Source organism: Pristiophorus japonicus, chromosome 3 (genome assembly GCF_044704955.1).
Source record: "Pristiophorus japonicus isolate sPriJap1 chromosome 3, sPriJap1.hap1, whole genome shotgun sequence".
Lineage (NCBI taxonomy): Eukaryota > Metazoa > Chordata > Chondrichthyes > Pristiophoridae > Pristiophorus > Pristiophorus japonicus.
Window position 1 is genome coordinate 118105669 of NC_091979.1, and position 27815 is coordinate 118133483.

The 27815-nt window shown below is 44.2% G+C and overlaps 1 protein-coding gene across 1 annotated transcript in view; it reads right to left on the reverse strand.

The window, feature by feature from the left end:
• The window catches only part of atf2 (activating transcription factor 2), a 158543-nt gene that overhangs the window by 95852 nt on the left and 34876 nt on the right, over nucleotides 1-27815 (reverse strand). Inside the window, exons 2-4 of the mRNA XM_070875749.1 lie at nucleotides 24640-24709; nucleotides 11254-11350; nucleotides 49-167 (exon numbers count right to left, since the gene is read on the reverse strand). Coding sequence (XP_070731850.1) covers nucleotides 49-167; nucleotides 11254-11350; nucleotides 24640-24687 — 264 coding nt within the window. The 5' untranslated portion in view covers nucleotides 24688-24709. The remainder of the gene's footprint in view (nucleotides 1-48; nucleotides 168-11253; nucleotides 11351-24639; nucleotides 24710-27815) is intronic.

A 27815-nucleotide genomic window follows, 5' to 3' on the forward strand; every position in this document is an offset into this window, starting at 1 on the left:
AAATCATGTTTCAACATTAAGAAATCCTAGACACAAAATATTATTCACCTTTTTGATGTCATCTTCTGAAGCCTTCTTAAATTCATTTTCAAACGGACTTGCAAGCTCATTAAATAACCCTACCTCTTCACAATTCTTAAGGAAACGAGTTGGAGTTGGAGTTTGGTCTAAAAGGATTCAAAATAATAAAACAACATTATGGCACTTTAAGATTAAACTTTGTTAACTCCAATAACTTGCATAATAGTTATTTCAAGGAAACATCAAGACACTAACAATTTATCCTGTGTGAAAATCTGGCCATCTGACTGTATAACTTAGATGTGAAGAACAAATCAAAAAGGAGAATTAAAAATTACAATATTTAATTAAATAATTTAAATTAAAAAAAGAGGCACCTACTGCTGTTAAGTGATTACAAGGTTTCACTGATAAATTATTTTCTTAGAAAACCAGAGGTTATTTTACTTCATTAAATCTTTTGAATGGCTAATCTCATCACTGGCCCCTATCCTTGAACGCAAACTTGTTATTGCTCAGTTAGATTTACAGTAGTAAACAGTAAGCACATTATTTCAATAAGATATACTTGAAAATGTGACAATTTTCATACGTGTAAAGATAAAGATAACTGGATATTTTGGGAGTGAAAGAGTCCTCTATTTCTGAACTGTATATAAACACAGAAATGTCACTACATATAAACACAAAAATAAACAATGTAATTGTCTGAGGTTATTTTAATAAATACCATACACATCTCTAAAAACTCAGTTGAAAAATATGATCCTCATAAAAAAATGCTCTGAAGTTGTGATGTAATGATTTTTAATATTTACACAGCAATGAAAAGCTTTGCTGAGAAACCTGTAAATCAAATATTGCGCCAACAAACATTTTGCCCTGATTAGCAACAAGCCCGTGTTGATTTTAGAGAGCAGGACCATGATTTACCAATATGCTGTACTCTAAGGATTTCTAACCTATTTTCTAAATATAGAAATCACTAAGTAGCCTAAAGTAGCTGGGGTGAGGGAGGGTGGGGGCAGGGGTGAGGGAGGGGGGAGGAAGGCCTCGTGGGGGGAAATCGGAAGCCTGGGGAGGGTGAGGGTGATCAGAGGTCTCGTGGGTGGGGGGTCTCTGATTGCGGGGGAGTGGGTTAGGCAGGGGCCTTGGATCCAGGAGCTTGATGTAAAGACACTTGCCTTCAGGATGCAGCAGTCTTTGCTTTGCTGTGGCTGGCGAGCTTTACGAGGTGTTCAAAACCAGACCAGCTTCAGTTAAACACAAAATGAAGGTTAAAGAGGAACTAGCCTCATTATAATATTTAAATAGATGGCCCGCCTCCTGGCAGTGAGTTGGCTGCCACCTCCTTTCCTGCCTCAGTTAAAACTGGAAGTGATCGGGATTCTGATTTTTAACATTTTAACTACTCCCATGCCCCCAACCCACCCATTTTTTAAAATGGTTAAAATTCCCCCCAATAATCTGGGCAAAATTAATTGGCATTTGGAAAAGTACGGGCTAATATATGAACGTTATCATTCATTTGTTAAAGGGAAATCGTGTCTAATTAACTTGATTGAGTTCTTTGGTGAAGTAACAGGGAGGTTGTAGTTGACATACAAAAGGCGTTTGACAAGTACTACATATAGACTTATTATCAAAATTAAACCCCATAGGATTAAATAGAAGTGACTGCATGGATACAAAATTGGCTAAGGGTCAGCAAGCAGAGAGTAGTGGTAAACGGTTGTTTTTCAGACTGGAGGGAGGTATACAGTGCTGGTATTAGGGCCACTGCTTTTTTTGATATATATTAATGACCTGGACTTGGGTATACAGGGCATAATTTCAAAGTTTGCAGATGATACAAAACTCGAAAATGTAGCAAACAATGAGGAAGATAATAACAGAGGTCAGGAGGACATAAGCAGACTAGTGAAATGGACAGACACATGGCAGATGAAATTTAACGCAGAGAAGTGTGAATAATGAAGAGAGGCAATATGAACGAAATGGTACAATTTTAAACGGGGTTCAGGAACAGAGAGACCTGGGGGTGTGTGTCCAAAAATCTTTGAAGGTGGCAGGACAAGTTGAAAAGGCTGTTAAAAAAGCAAATGGGATCCTTGGCTTTATTAATAGACAAATAGTGTACAAAAGCAAGGAAGTTATGCTAAACCTTTATAAAACAGTGGTTTGGCCTCAAGCTGGAAAATTGTGTTCAATTCTGGGCACCACACTTCAGGAAAGATGTCAAGGGCTTGGAGAGGGTGCAGGAGAGTTTTACTAGAATGGTACCAAGGATGAGGGATTTCAGTTATGTGGAGAGACTGGAGAAGCTGGGATTTGTTCCCTTTAGAGTAGAGAAGAAGATTTGATAGAGGTGTTCAAAATCATGACAACAACAACTTGTATTTATATAGAAACTTTAATGTAGTGAAACGTCCCAAGGCGCTTCACAGGAGTATTATGAGATCAAAACAATTTGACACTGAGCCGCATAAGTTGAAATAAGTTGGGAAGTCTAGAACAAGGGGTCACAGTCTCAGGATACGGGGTAGGATATTTAGGACCGAGATGAGGAGAAATTTTTTCACTCAGAGTGGTGAACCTGTGGAATTCTCTACCACAGTAGGCTGTGGAGGCCAAGTCACTGAATATATTTAAGAGGGAGATAGATAAGATTTCTAGAAACAAAAGACATTAAGGGGTATGGGAAAAAAGTGGGAATATGGTGTTGAGATAGAGGATCAGCCATGATCATATTGAATGGCAGTGCACACTCGAAGGGCCGAATGGCCTACTACTGCTCCTTTTCTATGAAATCAGGGCAGGTAACGAGAAGCTTGGTCAAAGAGGTAGGTTTTAAGGAGCATCTTGGAGGAGGAATTAGGGGTAGAGAGACGGAGAGGTTTAGGCAGAGAATTCCAGAGCTTGGGGCCTCAGCAACAGAAGGCACGGCCACCAATGGTTGAGCGATAATAATCAGGGATGCTCAAGAGGGCAGAATTAGAGGAGCGCTGACATCTCAGGGGGTTGTGGGGCTGGAGGAGATTAGAGAGATAAGAAGGGGCGAGGCCACGGAGGGATTTGAAAATAAGGATGAGAATTTTGAAATCGAGGCATTGCTTAACCGGAAGCCAATGTAGGTCAGCAAGCACAGGGGTGATGGATGAGCAGGACTTGGTGCGAGTTAGGACATGGACAGCTGAGTTTTGGAGCACCTCTAGTTTACATAGGGTAGAATATGGGAGGCCAGCCAGGAGTGCATTGGAATAGTCAAGTCTGGATCAACAAAGGCATGGATGAGGGCTTCAGCAGCGGATGAGCTGAGGCAAGGGCGATGTTACAATGGAAATAAGCGGTCTTAGTTATGCTGCGGATATGTGGTCAAAAGCTCATTTCTGGGTCAAATATGACACCAAGGTTGCAAACAGTCTGGTTCAGCCTCAGACAGAAGTTGGGCAGAGGGATGGAGTCAGTGCCTCAGGAACGGAGTTTGTGGCGGGGACCAAAAACAATGGCTTCGGTCTTCCCAATATTCAATTGGAGAAAATTTTTGCTCATCCAAAATTGGTGTCGAACAAGCAGTCTGACAATTTAGAGATCATGGAGGGGTCGAAAGAAATGGTATTGAGGTACAGCTGGGTGTCATCAGCGTACACGAGGAAACTGATGCCGTGTTTTCGGATGATGTTGCCAAGGGGCAAGATGTAGATTTTTGTGGATTAGGTCTGTGGTGGATCCATTGGTCAGGATCACAGCTTGCATGTCATCGTAGAGCAGACAGAGGATGGTGACAAACATTTGAGGGCAGCCGAAACGGAGGAGGACGCTCCATAATCCCTCATGGTTCTCAGTGTCAAAGGCCTTAGTGAGGTCAAAGAAGGCCATGTACAAGGCTTGGTGCTGTCCCCTGAATTTCTCTTGTAGTTGTCATGCGGTGAAGATCATGTCTGTTGGGCGGGTCACATCGTCCGCATGTCCAACACCGGACTCCCAAAGCAAGTGCTCTACGTGCAGCTTTGACATGGCAAGCAAGCCCCAGATGGGCAGAGGAAACATTTCAAGGACACCTTCAAAGCCTCCTTGACAAAGTGCAACATCCCCACCGACACCTGGGAATCCCTGGCCCTAGACCGTCCAAAGTGGAGGAAGAGTATCCGGGAGTGCACTGAGCACCTCGAGTCCCATTGCCAAGAACAAGCAGAAACCAAGCGTAGACAGCGGAAGGAGCATGCATTAACCCAGGCTCTCCTACCACCCTTTCCTTCAACCACTGTCTGGCCCACCTGTGACAGAGACTGTAGGTCTTGCATTGGACTCCTCAGTCACCTGAGAACTCACTTTTAGAGTGGAAGCAAGTCATCCTTGACTCCAAGGGACTACCGATGATGATGATGATATGTAGATGAGAAATAGGAGGGGACCAAGGATAGATGACGGTTTTGATAGAGTAAATAAAGAAACGGTTTCCAGTGACAGAAAGATCAATAACCAGAGGACACAGATTTAAGGTGCTGGCAAAAGATTGCTTTACACAAAGAGTTGTGATCTGAAATGCACTATGTGAAAGTGTGATGGAAGCAGATTCAACAGGAGGTTCAATTAGATAACTATTTGAAGGGAAAAAATACAGTGCTATGGGAAAAAAGCAACGGAGTGGGACTAACTGGATAGCTCTACCAAAGAGCTGGAACAAGCATGCTGGGCCGAATAGCTGTATCATTCTATGATTTTGTGAAGCTCTGGGATTGAGCCTAATACATAACACCTTGGGATAGAAATTCAACTCCGCCGGAAACGGGTCGCACCTACCGTTTTTCCTGTGTTTTCACTGCCGCGGTGAATGGGTGGCCTCTTGCGCGGAATTCAGCTCTTTGTCTTTTTTTTCGAGCGGAGTGGAAGTCGGTCATAATGGGGGTGGAAGTGGGATGGGGAGCAGAAGATCGGTCATAAGAGGGGCGGAAGTGGGTGCGAGCTGATTGTCCGCCGCTGTCTGTCATCAGCGTAGCGCCGATGACATCATCACACTGGCGCGTCACCAAGTCTCTCCCCTTTACTTAAAGTGGAGAGCCACTGTGAGCTCTGCGATTATTTTAATTAGGTCCACTGCGCCACCAGGCAGGGTTTCGGCCGGGCCAGCGGCCTGGCACTCAAGAGGTGGTGTCAGGCTGCCTGTTGGCAGCCCGGCCAAATCCAGGGGCATAATTGTTGGGCCAATCTGGCAGTTGGCCAGCAAAAAGAATATGATGGCGGCCGCGGCAGTGTGCCCTCCCCTTTAATGTCGGCCGCACCGCCATTTTGCACACACTGCAAACACAGAGCACCGACAGAAAAAATTGTCGGGGGCACCGCATGGCGGCGGCAAGATTTTGTTTACGGGAATTTTGCTTGCGGGGCGGGAGATCGGCAGTGCGCGCTTTGATGATGCATCTAGGCGAGTTCAGCAGCAGCGGGGTGGAAGTGGGGACTGCTGGAAAAACCACTTAGGAGAATTTCGCAAGCGACGGCCACTCGACCAAAAATCGGTGGCCGTTCGACACCGCTTTCCGGAGGTAACAAGCCTTATCAGGAGGCTGAATTTCGGCCACCTTATATTTAATTGAATACAACACTACGTGAATACGGACACTACATAAAAATGATAAAGATTAAAGTTTAGGCAGGTTCAGTGAATTTTCTGTGCCAATTTTTTAAGTTAAAATCTTGTGATAGGAACACTAAAATGTGCCTTAGCACAAATTTCTCAAAAAACAGTTGACAAGTCTACAGCATCTGCTGGTGATTTTTTAAAATATATTGAACGTGTCTGTATGGGATAATGACAGCAAGAAACAGTGGCCTAAGGAAGGATAGATACTTCACGTAACTACAATAGGACTGACATTTGAGGGAATGCATTGAAAGTTAATCCAATTCAAATCAGATGTTTTTCTGAACTCGAATTTATTGGAAGCTTACACAGCACATCTATAGAGCACAAGACTAACCATGCTACCTAGAATGTCTATCGAGGGGCGATAAAGATTATAATGGCCTAGAATTTCCTAGAACAGCGATGTATGCCATTAATTGCACGGTTTCATGCCCCGATCTTGCCACTGTGATCTTACTCCAAATTTTGCTGGAAAAGTAATTTAAATACGTCACAGCATGCATAATGGCGGATCAGGGACTTCATAAGAACATAAGAACATAAGAATTAGGAACAGGAGTAGGCCATCTAGCCCCTCGAGTCTGCTCCGCCATTCAATAAGATCATGGCTGATCTGGTCGTGGACTCAGCTCCACTTACCCGCCCTCTCCCCGTAACCCTTAATTCCCTTATTGGTTAAAAATCTATCTATCTTTGACTTGAAAACATTCAATGAGCTAGCCTCAATTGCTTCCTTGGGCAGAGAATTCCACAGATTCACAACCCTCTGGGAGAAGAAATTCTTTCTCAACTCGGTTTTAAATTGGTTCCTCCGTATTTTGAGGCTGTGCCTCCTAGTTCTAGTCTCCCCAACCAGTGGAAACAACCTCTCTGCCTCTATCTTGTCTATCCCTTTCATGATTTTAAATGTTTCTATAAGATCACCCCTCATCCTTCTGAACTCCAACGAGTAATGACCCAGTCTACTCAATCTATCATCAAAAGTAACCCCCTCATTTCTGGAATCAGCCTAGTGAATCGTCTCTGTACCCCTTCCAAAGCTAGTATATCCTTCCTTAAGTAAGGTGACCAAAACTGCAAGCAGTACTCCAGGTGCAGCCTTACCAATACCTTATACAGTTGCAGCAAGACCTCCCTGCTTTTGTACTCCATCCCTCTCGCAATGAAGGCCAACATTCCATTCGCCTTCCTGATTACCTGCTGCACCTGTAAACTAACCTTTTGGGATTCATGCACAAGGACCCCCAGGTCCCTCTGCACCTCAGCATGTTGTAATTTCTCCCCATTCAAATAATATTCCCTTTTACTGTCTTTTTTTCCCCAAGGTAGATGACCTCACACTTTCCGACATTGTATTCCATCTGCCAAACCTTAGCCCATTCGCTTAACCTATCCAAATCTCCTTGCAGCCTCTCTGAGTCCTCTACACAACCCGCTTTCCCACTAATCTTAGTGTCATCTGCAAATTTTGTTGAACTACACTCTGTCCCCTCTTCTAGGTCATCTATGTATATTGTAAACAGTTGTGGTCCCAGCACTGATCCCTGTGGCACACCACTAACCACTGATTTCCAACCGGAAAAGGACCCATTTATCCCGACTCTCTGCTTTCTGTTCGCCAACCAATTCTCTATCCATGCTAATACATTTCCTCTGACTCCGTGTACCTTTATCTTCTGCAGTAACCTTTTGTGTGGCACCTTATCGAATGCCTTTTGGAAATCTAAATACACCACATCCATCGGTACACCTCTATCCACCATGCTCGTTATATCCTCAAAGAATTCCAGTAAGTGAGTTAAACATGATTTCCCTTTCATGAATCCATGCTGCATCTGCTTGATTGCACTATTCCTATCTAGATGTCCCGCTATTTCTTCCTTAATGATAGTTTCAAGCATTTTCCCCACTACAGATGTTAAACTAACCGGCCTATAGTTACCTGCCTTTTGCCTGCCCCCTTTTTTTAAACAGAGGCGTTACATTAGCTGCTTTCCAATCCGCTGATACCTCCCCAGAGTCCAGAGAATTTTCGTAGATTATAACGAATGCATCTGCTATAACTTCCGCCATCTCTTTTAATACCCTGGAATGCATTTCATCAGGACCAGGGGACTTGTCTACCATCAGTCCCATTAGCCTGTCCAGCACTACCCCGCTGGTGATAGTGATTGTCTCAAGGTCCTCCCTTCCCACATTCCTGTGGCCTGCAAATTTTGGCATGGTTTTTGTGTCTTCCACTGTGAAGACGGAAGCAAAATAATTGTTTAAGGTCTCAGCCATTTCCACATTTCCCATTAATAAATCCCCCTTTTCATCTTCTAAGGGACCAACATTTACTTTAGTCACTCTTTTCCATTTTATATATCTGTAAAAGCTTTTACTATCTGTTTTTTATGTTTTGCGCAAGTTTACCTTCGTAATCTATCTTCCCTTTCTTTATTGCTTTTTTAGTCATTCTTTGCTGTTGCTTAAAATTTTCCCAATCCTCTAGTTTCCCACTAACCTTGGCCACCTTATATGCATTGGTCTTTGATTTGATACTTTACTTTATTTCCTTGGTTATCTACGGCTGGTTATCCCTTCTCTTGCCGCCCTTCTTTTTCACTGGAATATATTTTTGTTGCGCACTATGAAAGAGCTCCTTAAAAGTCCTCCACTGTTTCTCAATTGTGCCACCATTTAGTCCTTTTTTCCAGTCTACTTTAGCCAACTCTGCCCTCATCCCACTGTAGTCCCCTTTGTTTAAGCATAGTACGCTCGTTTCTGGCACAACTTCCTCATCCTCAATCTGTATTACAAATTCAACCATATTGTGATCACTCATTCCGAGAGGATCTTTTACTAGGAGATCGTTTATTTTTCCTGTCTCATTACACAGGACCAAATCTATGATGGTTTGCTCCCTTGTAAGTTCTGTTACATACTGTTCTAAGAAACAATCCCGTATGCAGCCCTTTTATATTCAGTGGCCCTTTTTGTTTCTTGCCTTTGGTTTCTCTGCCCTCCACTTTTACTCATCTCTTTTCTGTCTTTTGTTTTTGTCTCCTTTTTGTTTCCCTCTGTCTCCCTGTATTGGTTCCCATCCCCCTGCCATATTAGTTTAACTCCTCCCCAACAGCACTAGCAAACACTCCCCCTAGGACATTGGTTCCGGTCCTGCCCAAGTGCAGACCGTCCAGTTTGTACTGGTCCCACCTCCCCCAGAACCTGTTCCAATTCCCCACGAATTTGAATCCCTCCCTGCTGCACCACTGCTCAAGCCACGGATTCATCTGTGCTATCCTGCGATTCCTACTCTGACTAGCACGTGGCACTGGTAGCAATCCCGAGATTACTACTTTTGAGGTCCTACTTTTTAATTTAGCTCCTAGCTCCTTAAATTCGTCTCGTAGGACCTCATCCCTTTTTTTTTTACCTATGTCGTTGGTACCAATGTGCACCATGACAACTGGCTGTTCTCCCTCCCTTTTTAGAATGTCCTGCACTCGCTCGGAGACATCCTTGACCCTTGCACCAGGGAGGCAACATACCATCCTGGAGTCTCGGTTGCGGCCGCAGAAACGCCTATCTATTCCCCTTATGATTGTATCCCCTATCACTATCGCTCTCCCAATCTTTTTCATGCCCTCCTGTACAACAGAGCCAGCCACGGTGCCATGAACTTGGCTGTTGCTGCTCTCCCCTGATGAGTCATCTCCCTCAATAGCATTCAAAGCAGTGTATCTGTTTTGCAGGGGGATGACCAGATGGGACCCCTGCACTACCTTCTTTGTACTACTCTTCCTGCTGGTCTCCCATTCCCGAGCTGGCTGTGGATCCTTCTCATGCGGTAAGACTAACTCACTACACGTGCACTTATATCATTCTCAGCATCGTGGATGCTCCAGAGTGAATCCACCCTCAGCTCCAATTCCGCAACGCGGTCCGTCAGGAGATGGAGGCGGATACACTTCTCACACACGTAGTCGTCAGGGACACCGGAAGTGTCCCCGAGTTCCCACATGGTACAGGAGGAGCATAACACGTGACCAAGCTCTCCTGCCATGCCTTAACCCTTAGATACCCTTAAATTGGTAACAACAATGTTACAGTTTACTTACTGATATAAAAAAGAAAAAGAAAAGCTACTCACCAATCACCAGCCAATCACTTACCCCCTTGGCTGTGACGTCACCTTTTGATTCCTTTCTACTTCTTTTTTGCCTTCTCTCACTGCTGTAGCTGCACAAGTACGTCTTTTATAGGCCGCTCCGACGCTGCTCCCGCCTCTCACCAACTGCCGCTGCCTGTGGAACACCCGCTGGGCCTTTTATAGGCCGCTCCGACGCTGCTCCCGCCTCTCCCCAACTGCCGCTGCCTGTGGAACACCCGCTGGGCCTTTATAGGCCGCTCCGACGCTGCTTCCACCTCTCACCAACTGCCGCTGCCTGTGGAACACCCGCTGGGCCTTTATAGGCCGCTCCAACGCTGCTCCCGCCTCTCACCAACTGCCGCTGATGGCTTATCCCATCTTTAGCAATTAATTAATTAAACAGATCAATACTGGCAGAATCTAATCATGGAATTATGAACTTTAAGGGGATTGGCTGAAGAACCAAAGGTGACATGAGCAGTGAGTGGTTTGGATCTGGAACACACTGCCCGAGAGGGTGGTGGAGGCATATTCAATCGTGGATTTTAAAAGGAAATTGGAGAAGTACCCGAAAGAAAAAAATGTGCAGGGCTATGGGGAAAGGGCGGGGGAGTGGGACTAGCTGAAGTACTCTTGCAGAGAGCCTGCATGGGCTCGATGGGCCGAATGGTCTCCTTCTGGGCTGTAATCATTCTATGATTCTATTCTATAATTTCAAATCCTTTCATTCTGCTGAACATGACCACTTGCAGAAAATTGTTTAAGTTATGGACACGCTTAGCATCCTTAAACAGGTGTTACACTCCTTTCATTATGCTGTTGAGGGGCCTAACACTTGTTTAAGAAATCCTCACCAAAATTGAACAGAAACTGAGCAAAGCATGCACCTCAGTTTTTCCAGTTTCTTCTATGGCCTAACCAGCAGTCCTTAAAGGGGCCGCTGGAGGCTGTCAATAGAAAAGTTAAGCTTTTTCTTGTTAACTTACCTTAATGTAGAGCCAGCAGGAGTGAGAGTGCTATGATAATTGACTTGTCGGCAAGGGTATTGGCATAATATTGACGAGGCTAACGCAGTAATTTCCTGAGACCTTGGCACTGGAAAATGAACCCAACGCCATCGGAAATTCTGGGCCATTGTTACAAACTAGAGTCCTCCACAACACAACAACACGTGGTAAAGCTTTTAAGTCTATACATTTAATACATTTTAATGATTTTAATTCTGGTGCAGTAAAGAATGTGCATGAATGAACTAAGCCAAGCAGACTATCAGAAAAATAGGCTTATCCATATAGCTCCGTCATTAAATCTTTTGTTGTAGAAAGTATCATGATATTGTACTACTTTAAACAAGGTAGGGTTCCTCTTCAAAATATGTATTCAATCAATATTTCATTAGCTTCCCGAAGTTTGGATTACAGGATATGAGAGGGAAAAAAAAAAAGGTACTAACCAGCCACTATGACACTGTCATTACGTGATGGACCAAACTTTAATGTCATCTCATGTTTGTGTTTGTGAACAGCCAAGTGATCCTCATTTGTGAAGCGCTGCAACAATAGTTTAATTTATTGAGATTGTTATCCACAAACATTTAACAGTAATAGGCTCCATTAATAATGTTAGATATGTAAAACATTACAGATTTTTTCTTTCATATTTTTTCTTCAAAACTGCAAATATTTCACAGAAAATAATAGAAAGATCAATACTTTTGATGCAAGAAAGTAATGATCACATTTTCAAAACTGGGCAAGCATGATGTTCCAATTTTCTACACCAACCATGCTGTGACATTTCTGAGCAGGCCTACCAATTAAACCACCAATTAGTTTAAAATGAATGAAATTTAGTTAATTAGAAACTGGGTAACACTACCAAAACGTTACTTTCCCCAGTACCCCTGCAATCATCAGACAGCAAAGATTTCCATCGCAACCGGTTGGTTGCATTCAAAACGAGGTCTCAAATATGGAACAGGAGTATTTTAACTCAGTCTCGCCTCGTTCTGACTTGTTAATTGTAAATTCTTTTAGTTATAACACATAAGGGTAGAAATGATATGGCTCACTGCCAGCACAGGCAGGAGTCTATAGATTGGGGAATGATAAAACAGTGGTTATGTTACGGGACTAGTAATTCAGAGGCCCCAACAACAGCCTGGCTGCCTTGCTAAAGACTTGTGCTCCAGAACTAGCCGCACCTCTAGCCAAGCTGTTCCAGTACAGCTACAGCACTGGCATCTAACCGACAATGTGGAAACCTGCCCAGGTATGTCATGTCCACAAAAAGCAGGACAAATCCAATCCAGCCAATTACTGCCCCATCAGACTACTCTCAATCCTCAGCAAAGCGATGGAAGGTGTTGTCAACAGTTGTCAAGCGGCACTTACTCATAAGAACATAAGAACATAAGAATTAGGAACAGGAGTAGGCCATCTAGCCCCTTGAGCCTGCTCCGCCATTCAACAAGATCATGGCTGATCTGGCCGTGGACTCAGCTCCACTTACCCACCCGCTCCCCATAACCCTTAATTCCCTTATTGGTTAAAAATCTATCTATCTGTGACTTGAATACATTCAATGAGCTAGCCTCAACTGCTTCCTTGGGCAGAGAATACCACAGATTCACAACCCTCTGGGAGAAGAAATTCCTTCTCAACTCGGTTTTAAATTGGCTCCCCCGTATTTTGAGGCTGTGCCCCCTAGTTCTAGTCTCCCCTACCAGTGGAAACAACCTCTCTGCCTCTATCTTGTCTATCCCTTTCATGATTTTAAATGTTTCTATAAGATCATCCCTCATCCTTCTGAACTCCAACGAGTAAAGACCCAGTCTACTCAATCTATCATCATAAGGTAACCCCCTCATCTCCGGAATCAGCCTAGTGAATCGTCTCTGTACCCCCTCCAAAGCCAGTATATCCTTCCTAAAGTAAGGTGACCAAAACTGCACGCAGTACTCCAGGTGCGGCCTCACCAATACCCTATACAGTTGCAGCAGAACCTCCCTGCTTTTGTACTCCATCCCTCTCGCAATGAAGGCCAACATTCCATTCGCCTTCCTGATTACCTGCTACACCTGCAAATTAACTTTTTGGGATTCATGCACAAGGACCCCCAGGTCCCTCTGCACCTCAGCATGTTGTAATTTCTCCCCATTCAAATAATATTCCCTTTTACTGTCTTTTTTTCCCCAAGGTAGATGACCTCACATTTTCCGACATTGTATTCGATCTGCCAAACCTTAGCCCATTCGCTTAACCTATCCAAATCTCTTTGCAGCCTCTCTGTGTCCTCTACACAACCCGCTTTCCCACTAATCTTTGTGTCATCTGCAAATTTTGTTACACTACACCCTGTCCCCTCTTCCAGGTCATCTATTTATATTGTAAACAGTTGTGGTCCCAGCACCGATCCCTGTGGCACACCACTAACCACCGATTTCCAACCCGAAAACGACCCATTTATCCCGACTCTCTGCTTTCTGTTCGCCAGCCAATTCTCTATCCTTGCTAATACATTTCCTCTGACTCCGCGTACCTCTATCTTCTGCAATAACCTTTTGTGTGGCACCTTATCGAATGCCTTTTGGAAATCTAAATACACCACATCCATCGGTACACCTCTATCCACCATGCTCGTTATATCCTCAAAGAATTCTAGTAAATTAGTTAAACATGATTTCCCCTTCATGAATCCATGCTGCGTCTGCTTGATTGCACTATTCCTATCTAGATGTCCCGCTATTTCTTCCTTAATGATAGTTTCAAGCATTTTCCCCACTACAGATGTTAAACTAACCGGCCTATAGTTACCTGCCTTTAGTCTGCCCCCTTTTTTAAACAGAGGCGTTACATTAGCTGCTTTCCAATCCGCTGGTACCTCCCCAGTGTCCTGAGAATTTTGGTAGATTGTAACGAATGCATCTGCTATAACTTACGCCATCTCTTTTAATACCCTGGGATGCATTTCATCAGGACCAGGGGACTTGTCCACCTTGAGTCCCATTAGCCTGTCCAGCACTACCCCCTAGTGATAGTGATTGTCTCAAGGTCCTCCCTTCCCACATTCCTGTGACCAGCAATTTTTGGCATGGTTTTTGTGTCTTCCACTGTGAAGACCGAAGCAAAATAATTGTTTAAGGTCTCAGCCATTCCCACATTTCCCATTATTAAATCCCCCTTCTCATCCTCTAAGGGACCAACATTTACATTCGTCACTCTTTTCCGTTTTATACATCTGTAAAAGCTTTTACTATCTGTTTTTATGTTTTGCGCAAGTTTACCTTCATAATCTATCTTTCCTTTCTTTGCTGTTGTTTAAAATTTTCCCAATCTTCTAGTTTCCCACTAACCTTGGCCACCTTATACGCACTGGTTTTTAATTTGATACTCTCCTTTATTTCCTTGGTTATCCACGGCTGGTTATCCCTTCTCTTACCGCCCTTCTTTTTCACTGGAATATATTTTTGTTGCGCACAATGAAAGAGCTCCTTAAAAGTCCTCCACTGTTCCTCAATTGTGCCACCGTTTAGTCTGTGTTTCCAGTCTACTTTAGCCAACTCTGCCCTCATCCCACTGTAGTCCCCTTTGTTTAAGCATAGTACGCTCGTTTCTGACACAACTTCCTCACCCTCAATCTGTATTACAAATTCAACAATACTGTGATCACTCATTCCGAGAGGATCTTTTACTAGGAGATCGTTTATTTTTCCTGTCTCATTACACAGGACCAGATCTAAGATAGCTTGCTCCCTTGTAGGTTCTGTAACATACTGTTCTAAGAAATAATCCCATATGCATTCTAAGAATTCCTCCTCCAGGCTACCCCGTGCGATTTGATTTGACCAATCGATATGTAGTTTAAAATCCCCCATGACTACTGCCGTTCTTTTTTCACATGCCTCCATTATTCCCTTGATTATTGCCCGCCCCACCGTGAAGTTATTATTTGGGGGCCTATAAACTACGCCCACCACTGACTTTTTCCCCTTACTATCTCTAATCTCCACCCACAATGATTCAACATTTTGTTCATTCGAGCCAATATCGTCTATCACAGCTGCCCTGATATCATCCTTTATTAACAAAGCTACCCCACCTCCTTTCCCTTCTTGTCTATCTTTCCGAATTGTCGGATACCCCTGTATGTTTAATTCCCAGTCTTGGCCACCCTGCAACCATGTTTCTGTAATGGCCACCAAATCATACCCATTTGTAATGATTTGTGCCGTCAACTCATTTACTTTATTTCGAATGCTGCATGCATTTAGGTAGAGTGTTTTAATCCTAGTTTTTAAACCATGATTTTTAGTTTTGACCCCTCCTGCAGCCCCTTTACATTCAGTGGCCCTTTTAGTTTTTTGCCTTGGGTTTCTCTACCCTCCACTTTTACTCATCTCCTTTCTGTCTTTTGCTTTTGTCTCCTTTTTGTTTCCCTTTGTCTCCCTGCATTGGTTCCCACCCCCCTGCCATATTAGTTTAACTCCTCCCCAACAGCACTAGCAAACACTCCCCCTTGGACATTGGTTCCAGTCCTGCCTAGCTGCAGACCGTCCGGTTTGTAATGGTCCCACCTCCCCCAGAACCGGTTCCAATGCCCCAGGAATTTGAATCCCTCCCTGCTGCACCACTGCTCAAGCCACGTATTCATCTGAGCTATCCTGCGATTCCTACTCTGACTAGCACGTGGCACTGGTAGCAATCCTGAGATTACTACTTTTGAGGTCCTACATTTTAATTTAGCTCCTAGCTCCTTAAATTCATCTCGTAGGACCTCATCCCTTTTTTTACCTATATCGTTGGTACCAATGTTCATCACGACAACTGGCTGTTCACCCTCCCTTTTCAGTATGTCCTGCACCCGCTCCGAGACATCCTTGACCCTTGCACCAGGGAGGCAACATACCATCCTGGAGTCTCGGTTGTGGCCGCAGAAACACCTATCTATTCCCCTTACAATCGAATCCCCTATTACTATTGCTCTCCCACTCTTTTTCCTGCCCTCCTGTGCAGCAGAGCCAGCCACAGACCATGAACTTGGCTGCTGCTGCCCTCCCCGATGAGTCATCCCCCTCAACAGTACTCAAAACGGTGTATCTGTTCTGCAGGGGGATGACCGCAGGGGACCCCTGCACTACCTTCCTTGCACTGCTCTTCCTGCTGGTCTTCCATTCCCTAGCTGGCTGTGGACTCTTCCTGCGGTAAGACCAACTCACTAAACGCGCTACTCACGTCATTCTTAGCATCGTGGATGCTCCAGAGTGAATCCACCCTCAGCTCCAATTCCGCAACGCAGTCCGTCAGGAGCTGGAGGCGGATACACTTCCCGCACACATAGCCGTCAGGGACACCGGAAGTGTCCCTGAGTTCCCACATGGTACAGGAGGAGCATATCACGTGACCGAGCTCTCCTGCCACCAATAACCTGCTCACTGATGCTCAGTTGGGGTTCCGCCAGGATCACTCAGCTCCAGACCTCATTACAGCCTTTGTCCAAACATGAACAAAATAGCTGAATTGCATAGGTGAGGAGAGAATGACATCAAGGCAGCAATTGACAGTGTGAGACATCAAGGAGCCCTTGTAAAATTGAAGTCAGTGGGAATCAGGGAGGAAACTCTCCACTCGCTGGAGTCATACCGAGCACAAAGGAAGGTTGTGGTTGCACAAAGGAAGATGGCTGTGGTTGTTGGAGGTGAATCATCTCAGCTCTAGGACATCGCTGCAAGAGTACTCCTAGGCCCAACCATCTTCAGCTCCTTCATCAATGACCTTCCCTCTATCATAAGGTCATAAGTGGGGATGTTCGCTGATGACTGCACAGCGTTCAGTTCCATTCGCAACTCCTCAGATAATGAAGCAGTCCATGCCCGCATGCAGCACGACCTGGACGACATTCAGGCATCGGCATGGACTCGACAGGCTGAATTGCCTTCTTCCGTGCTGTAACCATTCTATGAGTCTATGAAGTAACAATTGCGCCACACAAGTGCCGGGCAATGAGTATCTCCAATAAGAGAGTCCAACCACCGCCCCATGACTCAACAGCATTACGATCACTGAATTCCCCACCATCAACATCCTGTGGGTCACCATTGACCAGAAACTTAACTGGCCAAGCCACATAAATAGTGTGTTAGAAACCGAAAAAAATATATAGTTATGCGAATAAAACAGTGACGCGAAGAATGCTGTGTTTACATGACTGTGTTAGAACTAGAGACAAAAGTCTCCTCAGATTAGATAGATGCTTAGCAGTGCTAATGTTTTGGTTTCCTGTGGAGGGTGTAGCATTCTGTACTATATACAATCTCCCTGTTGCTAAAGGATTATCTGTTGTTTTTAAGTTAAGACTTGAACCTTGTTTATGTATTTTATATATAATGCCAAGGTAGGGACTGAAGTTAGCTTAACAGAACTGCTTGCGAAGATAAGGAAAAGTTAATTAGTGTAGAAAAACTTAGAATGGAAGGAAGTTGGGGAAGTTAACGTAAACAATATCTCAGAATGGAGTAATTTTCTCAGTCATAAAGACAGGTAAAGACTGATTGAAGTGTTACATTGCTCTGGCTTGAGCCTCATGGTTGAAAGAGTACTGGGCTAGGCCTTTATTAATGGTATCTGAGAGGATGGATACCAGGGAGATAAGACACGGATTCCAAAGAAAGGATCCTGAGAAAGTATAAACAGAAAAGACATGTGGACAAGATCATGAGACATCTTTAGGGAAGGCTTTGTTTCAAATATCGAGACAAAGATCTCGAAGCCCCATTGAGTTTTTAGGGGAACCTCTATAGGCTAAAAGACCCACCCCTAAAAATAAAATGAAAATAACCTCCTGTGAGCTTGTCCTAACAACAGAGGAGGAGAGAGAAGGAAACATAGAAATTAGGTGCAGGAGTAGGCCATTCGGCCCTTTGAGCCTGCACCACCATTCAATATAATCATGGCTGATCATGCAACTTCAGTAGCCCATTCCTGCTTTCCCTCCATACCCCTTGATCCCTTTTATGCCGTAAGGGCCACATCTAACTCCCTTTTGAATATATCTAACGAACTGGCCTCAACAACTTTCTGTGGTAGAGAATTCCACAGGTTCACAATTCTCGGAGTGAAGAAGTTTCACCTCATCTCAGTCCTAAATGGCTTACCCCTTATCCTTAGACTGTGACCCCTGGTTCTGGACTTCCCCAACATCGGGAACATTCTTCCTGCATCTAACTGTCAAATCCTGTCAGAATTTTATATGTTTCTATGAGATCCCCTCTCATTCTTCTAAATTCCAGTGAATATAAGCCTAGTCGATCCAGTCTTTCTTCATATATCAGTCCTGTCATCCCAGGAATCTGGTGAACCTTCACTGCACTCCCTCATAGCAAGAATGTCCTTCCTCAGATGAGGAGACCAAAACTGTACACAATATTCAAGGTGTGGCCTCACCAAGGCCCTGTACAACAGCAGTAAGACCTCCCTGCTCCTATACTCAAATCCCCTCGCTATGAAGGCCAACATGCCATTTGCCTTCTTCACCGCCTTCTGCACCTGCATGCCAACTTTCAATGAGTGATGTACCATGACACCCAGGTCTCGTTGCACCTCCCCTTTTCCTAATCTGTCATCATTCAGATATTCTGCCTTCCTGTTTTTGCCACCAAAGTGGATAACCCACATTTATCTACATTATACTGCCTCTGCCATGCATTTGCCCACTCACTTAACCTATCCAAGTCTCCCTGCAGCCTCTTAGCATCCTCCTCACAGCTCACACTGCCAGCCAGCTTAGTGTCATCTGCAAACTTGGAGATATTACATTTAATTCCTTCGTCTAAATCATTAATGTATATTGTAAATAGCTGGGGTCCCAGCACTGAAACCTGCAGCACCCCACTAGCCTGCCATTCTGAAAAGGACCCGGTTATTCCTACTCTTTTCTTCCTGTCTGCCAACCAGTTCTCTATCCACATCAATACATTACCCCCAATACCACGTGATTTAATTTTGCACACGAATCTCTTGTGTGGGACCTTGTCAAAAGCCTTTTGAAAGTTCAAATACACCACATCCACTGGTTCTCCCTTGTCCACTCTACTAGTTACATTCTCAAAAAATTCTAGAAGATTTGTCAAGCATGATTTCCCTTTCATAAATCCATGCTGACTTGGACCAATCCTGTCACTGCTTTCCAAATGCGCTGCTATTACATCTTTAATAACTGATTCCAACATTTTCCCCACTACCGATGTCAGGCTAACCGGTCTGTAATTCCGTTTTCTCTCTCCCTCCTTTTTTAAAAAGTGGGGTTACATTAGCTACCCTCCAGTCCATGGGAACTGATCCAGAGTCTATAGAATGTTGGAAAATGACCACCAATGCATCCACTATTTCTAGGGCCACTTCCTTAAGCACTCTGTGATGCAGACTATCAGGCCCTGGGGATTTATCGGCCTTCAATCCCATCAATTTCCCTAACACAATTTCCCGCCTAATAAGGATTTACTTCAGTTCCTCCTTCTCGCTAGACCCTCGGTCCCCTAGTATTTTCGGGAGGCTATTCGTGTCTTCCTTAGTGAAGACAGAACCAAAGTATTTGTTCACTTGGTCTGCCATTTCCTTGTTCCCCATTATGAATTCACCTGATTCTGACTGCATGGGACCTACATTAGTCTTCACTAATCTTTTTCTCTTCACATATCTATAGAAGCTTTTGCAAGCAGTTTTTATGTTACCTGCAAGCTTACTCGAATACTCTATTTTCCCAACGATGTCTCCAACAATATATCACCAACGATGTCTCCGCAATTTCCTGCAAATCCCCTGGGAGGACAGGCGCACCAACATCAGTGTCCCCGTCCAGGCTAACATCCCCAGTATTGAAGCACTGACCACACTCGATCAGCTTCGCTGGGCAGGCCACATAGTTTGCATGCCAAATACGAGACTCCCTAAGCAAATGCTTTTGCGGAGCTCCTTCATGGTAAACGAGCCAAAGGTGGGCAGCGGAAACGTTACAAGGATACCCTCAAAGCCTCTCTGGTAAAGTGCGACATCACCACTGACACCTGGGAGATCCTGGCCGAAGACCGCCCGAGGTGGAGAAAGTGCATCCAGGAGGGCGTTGAGCTCTTCGAGTCTCAACGCGAAGAGCTTGAAGAGGTCAAGCGCAGGCAGCGGAAGGAGCGCGCGGCAAATCAGCCCCACCCACCTCTTCCCTCGACGAATGTCTGTCCCACCTGTAACAGGGTCTGTGGCTATCGTATTGGACTGTTCAGCCATCAAAGAACTCACTTTGGGAGTGGAAGCATGTCTTCCTCGATTCCGAGGGACTTCCTATGATGATGATGATTTTCCCCCTCCAAATTAAACCTTAGCCCTCCTCTGCTGGATTCTAAATTGCTCCCAGTCCTCAGGTTTGCTACTTTTTCTGACCAATTTATATGCCTTTTCCTTGGATTCAACACTATCTCTAATTTCCCTTGTTAGCCACGATTGAGCCATCTGCCCCTTTTTTATTTTTACGTCAGACAGGGATGTACAATTGTTGTAGTTCATCCATGTGATCTTTAAATGTCTGCCATTGCCTATCCACCATCAGCCCTTTAAGTATCATTCGCCAATCTATCCTAGCCAAATCATGTCTCATATCATCAAAGTTACCTTTCTTTAAGTTCAGGACCCTAGTCTCTGAATTAACTGTGTCACTCTCCATCTTAATGAAGAATTCTACTATATTATGGTCACTCTTCCCCAAGGGGCCTCGCACGACCAGATTGCTAATTAATCCTCTCTCATTACACAAGACCCAGTCTAGGTTGGCCTGCTCTCTAGTTGGTTCCTCGACATATTGGTCTAGAAAACTATCCCTTATACACACCAGGAAATCCTCCTCCACAGTACTGCTACCAGTTTGGTTAGCCCAATCAATATGTAGATTAAAGTCACCCATGATAACTGCTGTACCCTTATTGCACACGTCCCAAATTTCCTGTTTGATGCCCTCCCCAACCTCCCTACTACTGTTTGGTGGCTCTAGAGGAAAGGAAGAGAAGCTGCTCAGAGAACTGCTCATATGTGCCAACCCTCTGTCCGATCGGATCGGTATCAGCTACTTGTCATGGTCGTATGTTTCTGCAGCAAACTTATGTGCTATATGTCATCTTAAACTCTGATTAAACACAATATACCCACCATATTGGTTTGCACTCGAACCTGATTATTTAAAGTGACCAGAGATAGCCGTAAAGAGGTTCTTTTCTAAAATGTGGCAACAAGAGCAGGTCAGAGGCTAGATACTCTGTGGTGAGTGTTTCACCTCCTGACTCCCCAAATACTTTTCACCATCTACAAGGCACAAGTCAGGAATGTGATGGAATAATCTCCACTTGCCTGGATGAGTGCAGCTCCAACAACACTCAAGAAGCTTGACACCATCCAGGACAAAGCAGGCCGCTTGATTGGCACCACATCCACCACCTTAAGTATTCATTCACTCCCTCCACCACCGGCGCACTGTGGCTGCAGTGTGTACCATCTACAAGATGCACTGCAGCAACTCACCAAGGCTTCTTCGACACCACCTCCCAAACCTATGACCTCCACCACCTAGAGGGGCAAGGGCAGCAGGCGCATGGGAACACCAATACCTGCAAGTTCCCTTCCGAGTCACACACCATCAAGGGGTATTCAACATTCAGGAAGGATAGAATAAAAGGAAAAGAAGGTGGGGAGCATTGCTGGTTAATGAGGAGATTAATGCAATAGTTAGGAAGGACATTAGCTTGGATGATGTGGAATCTATATGGGTAGAGCTGCAGAACACCAAAGGGCAAAAAACGTTAGTGGGAGTTGTGTACAGACCTCCAAACAGTAGTAGTGATGTTGGGGAGGGCATCAAACAGGAAATTAGGGGTGCATGTAATAAAGGTGCAGCAGTTATAATGGGTGACTTTAATATGCACATAGATTGGGCTAACCAAATTGGAAGCAATACTCCCGGAGGAGGATTTCCTGGAGTGCATAAGGGATGGTTTTCTAGACCAATATGTCGAGGAACCAACTAGGGGGGAGGCCATCTTAGACTGGGTGTTGTGTAATGAGAGAGGATTAATTAGCAATCTCGTTGTGCGAGGCCCCTTGGGGAAGAGTGACCATAATATGATGGAATTCTGCATTAGGATGGAGAATGAAACAGTTAATTCAGAGACCATGGTCCAGAACTTAAAGAAGGCTAACTTTGAAGGTATGAAGCGTGAATTGGCTAGGATAGATTGGCGAATGATACTTAAGGGGTTGACTGTGGATGGGCAATGGCAGACATTTAGAGACCGCATGGATGAACTATAACAATTGTACATCCCTGTCTGGCGTAAAAATAAAAAAGGGAAGGTGGCTCAATCGTGGCTATCAAGGGAAATCAGGGATAGTATTAAAGCCAAGTAAGTGGCATAAAAATTGGTCAGAAATAGCAGCGAACCCGGGGACTGGGAGAAATTTAGAACTCAGCAGAGGAGGACAAAGGGTTTGATTAGGGCAGGGAAAATAGAGTACGAGAGGAAGCTTGCAGGAAACATTAAGACAGACTGCAAAAGTTTCTATAGATATGTAAAGAGAAAAAGGTTAGTAAAGACAAACGTAGGTCCCCTGCAGTCAGAATCAGGGGAAGTCATAATGGGGAACAAAGAAATGGCAGACCAATTGAACAAGTACTTTGGTTCGGTATTCACTAAGGAGGACACAAACAACCTTCCGGATATAAAAGTGGTCAGAAGGTCTCGTAAGAAGGAGGAACTGAGGGAAATCCTTATTAGTCGAGAAATTGTGTTGGGGAAATTGATGGGATTGAAGGCCGATAAATCCCCAGGGCCTGATGGACTGCATCACAGAGTACTTAAGGAGGTGGCCTTGGAAATAGCGGATGCATTGACAGTCATTTTCCAACATTCCATTGACTCTGGATCAGTTCCTATCGAGTGGAGGGTAGCCAATGTAACCCCACTTTTTTAAAAAGAAGGGAGAGAGAAAACAGGGAATTATAGACCGGTCAGCCTGACCTCAGTAGTGGGTAAAATGATGGAATCAATTATTAAGGCTGTCATAGCAGCGCATTTGGAAAGAGGTGACATGATAGGTCCAAGTCAGCATGGATTTGTGAAAGGGAAATCACGCTTGACAAATCTTCTGGAATTTTTTGAGGATGTTTCCAGTAGAGTGGACAAGGGAGAACCAGTTGATGTGGTATATTTGGGCTTTCAGAAGGCTTTCGACAAGGTCCAACACAAGAGATTAATGTGCAAAGTTAAAGCACATGGGATTGGGGGTAGTGTGCTGACATGGATTGAGAACTGGTTGTCAGACAGGAAGCAAAGAGTAGGAGTAAATGGGTACTTTTCAGAATGGCAGGCAGTGACTAGTGGGGTACCGCAAGGTTCTGTGCTGGGGCCCCAGCTGTTTACACTGTACATTAATGATTTAGACGAGGGGATTAAATGTAGTATCTCCAAATTTGCGGATGACACTAAGTTAGGTGGCAGTGTGAGCTGCGAGGAGGATGCTATGAGGTTGCAGAGTGACTTGGATAGGTTAGGTGAGTGGGCAAATGCATGGCAGATGAAGTATAATGTGGATAAATGTGAGGTTATCCACTTTGGTGGTAAAAACAGAGAGACAGACTATTATCTGAATGGTGACAGATTAGGAAAAGGGGAGATGCAACGAGACCTGGTGTCATGGTACATTAGTCACTGAAGGTTGGCATGCAGGTACAGCAGGCGGTTAAGAAAGCAAATAGCATGTTGGCCTTCATAGCGAGGGGATTTGAGTACAGGGGCAGGGAGGTGTTGCTACAGTTGTACAGGGCCTTGGTGAGGCCACACCTGGAGTATTGTGTACAGTTTTGGTCTCCTAACTTGAGGAAGGACATTCTTGCTATTGAGGGAGTGCAGCGAAGGTTCACCAGACTGATTCCTGGGATGGCGGGACTGACCTATCAAGAAAGACTGGATCAATTGGGCTTGTATTCACTGGAGTTCAGAAGAATGAGAGGGGACCTCATAGAAACTTTTAAAATTCTGATGGGTTCAGACAGGTTAGATGCAGGAAGAATGTTCCTAATGTTGGGGAAGTCCAGAGCCAGGGGTCACAGTCTAAGGATAAGGGATAAGCCATTTAGGACCGAGATGAGGAGAAACTTCTTCACCCAGAGAGTGGTGAACCTGTGGAATTCTCTACCACAGAAAGTTGTTGAGGCCAATTCACTAAATATATTCAAAAAGGAGTTAGATGAAGTCCTTACTACTAGGGGGATCAAGGGGTATGGCGAGAAAGCAGGAATGGGGTACTGAAGTTGCATGTTCAGCCATGAACTCATTGAATGGCGGTGCAGGCTCGAAGGGCCGAATGGCCTACTCCTGCACCTATTTTCTATGTTTCTATGTTTCTATGACTTGGAAATATATCGTCGTTCCTTCATCATTGCCGGTTCAAAATCCTGGAACTCCCTCCCGAACAGCACTGTGGGAGTACCTTCACCACATGGACTGCAGCGGATCAAGAAGACGGCTCACCACCACTTTCTCAAGGGCAATAAATGCTGGCTTTGCCAGCGATGCCCACATACCAGGAACGAATTTTTTTTTAAATCAGAGCCCCAATTCTGAAGGCTTTCAATCATATTTAACAAGGAAAGCCTCACTATTTTTGCATATAGTGTCTATTTAATATAGTATTATGCATTTGGGAGTAAAATACATTGTGAAACTACTTTTAGACTTTGCAAGTTCATCCACATATTTCAGTGTACAATTTCACACTATAACGGAATTGACGAAAAATTGTTGTATTACCTGGCCACATCCAGGAGCAGTACAAACAAAAGGTTTGTCATCACTCATGTTCAGTAGATCCTCGCTTCACCTGCAACAATTAAATACATAAATGTTTTAGAAATACAATCCCCAAAAACTTCTCAATAGAATTACTGTCAAATTATGCTGACTCAAACCGAATGATAAAGTAGATCAAAACTGCTAGCAACGATCATTCCATCAATTTACACTAGATTTGAAACTAGCCATTTAGGAATGAAAATACGTATTTTAACCCACTATGTTGCTCAAATCCATGCTCCAAATTGTTTTTTTCATAAATACTCAACGTAGCCTGCCCTATTCTTCTGCAAACTGGGATCCAGAGCAAAAAGTGCTGATTATTCAGGCGTGCCAGTTTTCCTTTGATTTGGGAATGAAGAGAAGTGATTAGTTAAACTCCTAGAATTATTTTAGCATTGGATTAAATTCAATATTTACTTCTGTTTTTCTTAAATATATTACAGTGGTACTTAAACTGTTAAACTGCCACTGCCAAGTTTTCTTTGAAAGTTTTTCTCCAGGTTACCTAAAAGATTTCTCTTCCCATTTGTAATGATTGAATTTTGATCATGAGATTTGAACTTACTCTGCCCAGTAGCAGAGCTAAAGTGGAGGAGGTGAACTTAATGCCCCGTTCCCGCTCCACTGCCATTATTCTCGGACCTTCTGTTGGGCAGCCAAGGCACTCAACTTAACCTGGGGGGAGCCTCATTAATTGATGCACAGAGGATCCGGGTGCTTCTTTAACTGTGTACTTGGCTGGATGCGCTGCTCAGTAAAGCCTTGCAGTACAACAGCAGAGACCCAAAAAGATAAGTGTTAATTTTTATGGGGCTAGGAGCAGCAGAGTGCTTCTCTGGGCTCCATAAGATTAATGTAATGCCTCCCCAGGCTTTCTTCCAACCCTACCCACGTCCCACCCTGCACCTGTTGTACCTTTTTCCCAGCTGAGTTGGCCTCTAGGCCACCCAATATTGTGCCAGCCCGGAACCAGCGAGCAGCATCAAGGTGCCCGTTTGGTACCTGCAGCCCACCGCATACATGTTAATGAGGTTGAGAACTTGAACTGGACCGGGCCGACCATCAGCACTATTGAGCAGCATAGTTCACTGATCTATTCCTATATTTGTCCACGAGATGTGGCTTGTCAAACATTGCAAGTTCCATTAGCAATCACTTACGCACATCAAGGATTTTAAAGTCTGCAAGATCACTGCAAGTCTCCCAAATTCTCTTCTTTCCCTGCAAATACTAACACTTCTGGGGACCCCGTTATACCTAAAAATATGGTCACTCTTCTGGGAACTCCTGGAAATACAAAGACCTCAACCTCCAAAGACAGCGGTCAGCTACCAAACAAAAACAGCGCTATTGTTGCAGAGACTGGCCCAGACATTTGGACGCACCCATTTTTGGGCGGGTGGAGGTCACTTTCCTGCGCTTGAATGGTAAGATCAAAGATTCCCCAGATATTGGGCCTTGGACCACATTATAATGGAGATGGTGCGGTATCAGAGCCCAGCAGCAAAGAGCAGTGCAAGTTTAATTGGTAGCACAGTTAGCCACTGCCGAGAGCTGCAAAGCTGGGTGACAATCAGAGGTCAGGTTTCCTGTCCAGCCAGGAAACAAAAGGAAAAACGAACATGTAATGTGAGATATTTTGGGACTGTTGGTAAGGAAATCAGACCGAAAGAGAGAATCATTTCTAATTTAAATTCAGGGCCCAACTGTTTCAGAGAATTCTCTGATCAGAAAAGTGCATCTAGCTGACTAATGGGGACAATGTGGACTGCTTTTTTATTTCATATGTTCCAAGAAGTTTTACAGAAATAAATTAAAATGAGTCAAGATTTACTATAAATGTTCCTTTAGTCTTTCACTTTTGTTTGTAAAATAGCTTGACATATATTTGGCCTTGTCTCCTTAAAGTGTTAATTAGTCTACCTTTCAAAAGATTAAAGAGGTGCACATGTAAGATTGCAGTATTCTGGTCACATAACAATGAAGCCACTTGTTATAGCCCTCCCAAAGTCATACTATTGGATGACTAGGCATTGGGCAGTAACAGTAAACTTTGGACTGTAAGGGACGCAAGGTCTGCTTATGGAAGAGACCAGTGACATTGAACCAAAGAGAATATCTAGTGCAGACCTGAAATTTGTAACATGTGTTTACAGCTGTTACCTTTCCAGGATTCAGTTTAATGACTTGAGAAACATTTTTTTTCATTTTAGTCAGTTCTGCTTTCTGCAGTAAGATCATCACTTGCTGCAGATCCTTCAAATGGTCAAGTATTGTGGGTGACAACACAACAGTGTGTCCAGATATACTGTGCAAGAATTGTAAATCAGACCAGACAGCAAATTATTTGTAAGATGCTGGAACATAGCAGGAGCATTGTACAGTCCAAAATAATAGTACCTTGAACAGGAACAATCCTCAGCTGGAGTACAATACTTCAGTGGGCCTGCTGTCAGGATGGACTGTATTTGCCAATATCCAGAAGCTAGGTCTTGTGTGCTAATTACTTGGCATTTGACAGCAAGTCCAAACAGTCATCCACTCAGGACTTTGTGTTTTTTACTTTAGAGGTCACCTCTTTCAATTTCTGTTGTCAATGCAGAATCTTTCTTCTCTCGATGGCTTTGAGACTATGGGCACAGAAATGCCCAAGGGTCGTAGATTGACTCAATAATATCATAATAATTCTATTGTTTCGCCCCGCCAGATTGAGTGGCAGTTTTGTATTGATCCACTCTCCGAGAAACCCTAAAGGTATTCATTGCTCTTTCATGTCGGTAGTTTCCCTGGCTATAATTAACTCTTCCCCCTTGGGGGAAAAATATTCAAGTTGTATTGCAAGGCAGACAGTTATGGATTATGCATTTGGGTATACCACAGCCAAAACATTTCAGCCACTGGTACTCTGCCAAAGATACTGACATTCCTTGGAATCTTCTCGTCTGGCAACCCAAATCTACTACAGGTTGAACCTCCCTTATCCGGCACCATCGGGACCTGGCCTGTTCCGAATGAGGGATATTTCCGGATAAGGGGAGGTCACGTGTTTTCAACGCTACACAAACTCACTCCCAGCCTCAAGCCACTTCGGGGCCCGTCGCCACCTTTGAGGCCCGCCAACACCTTCGGAG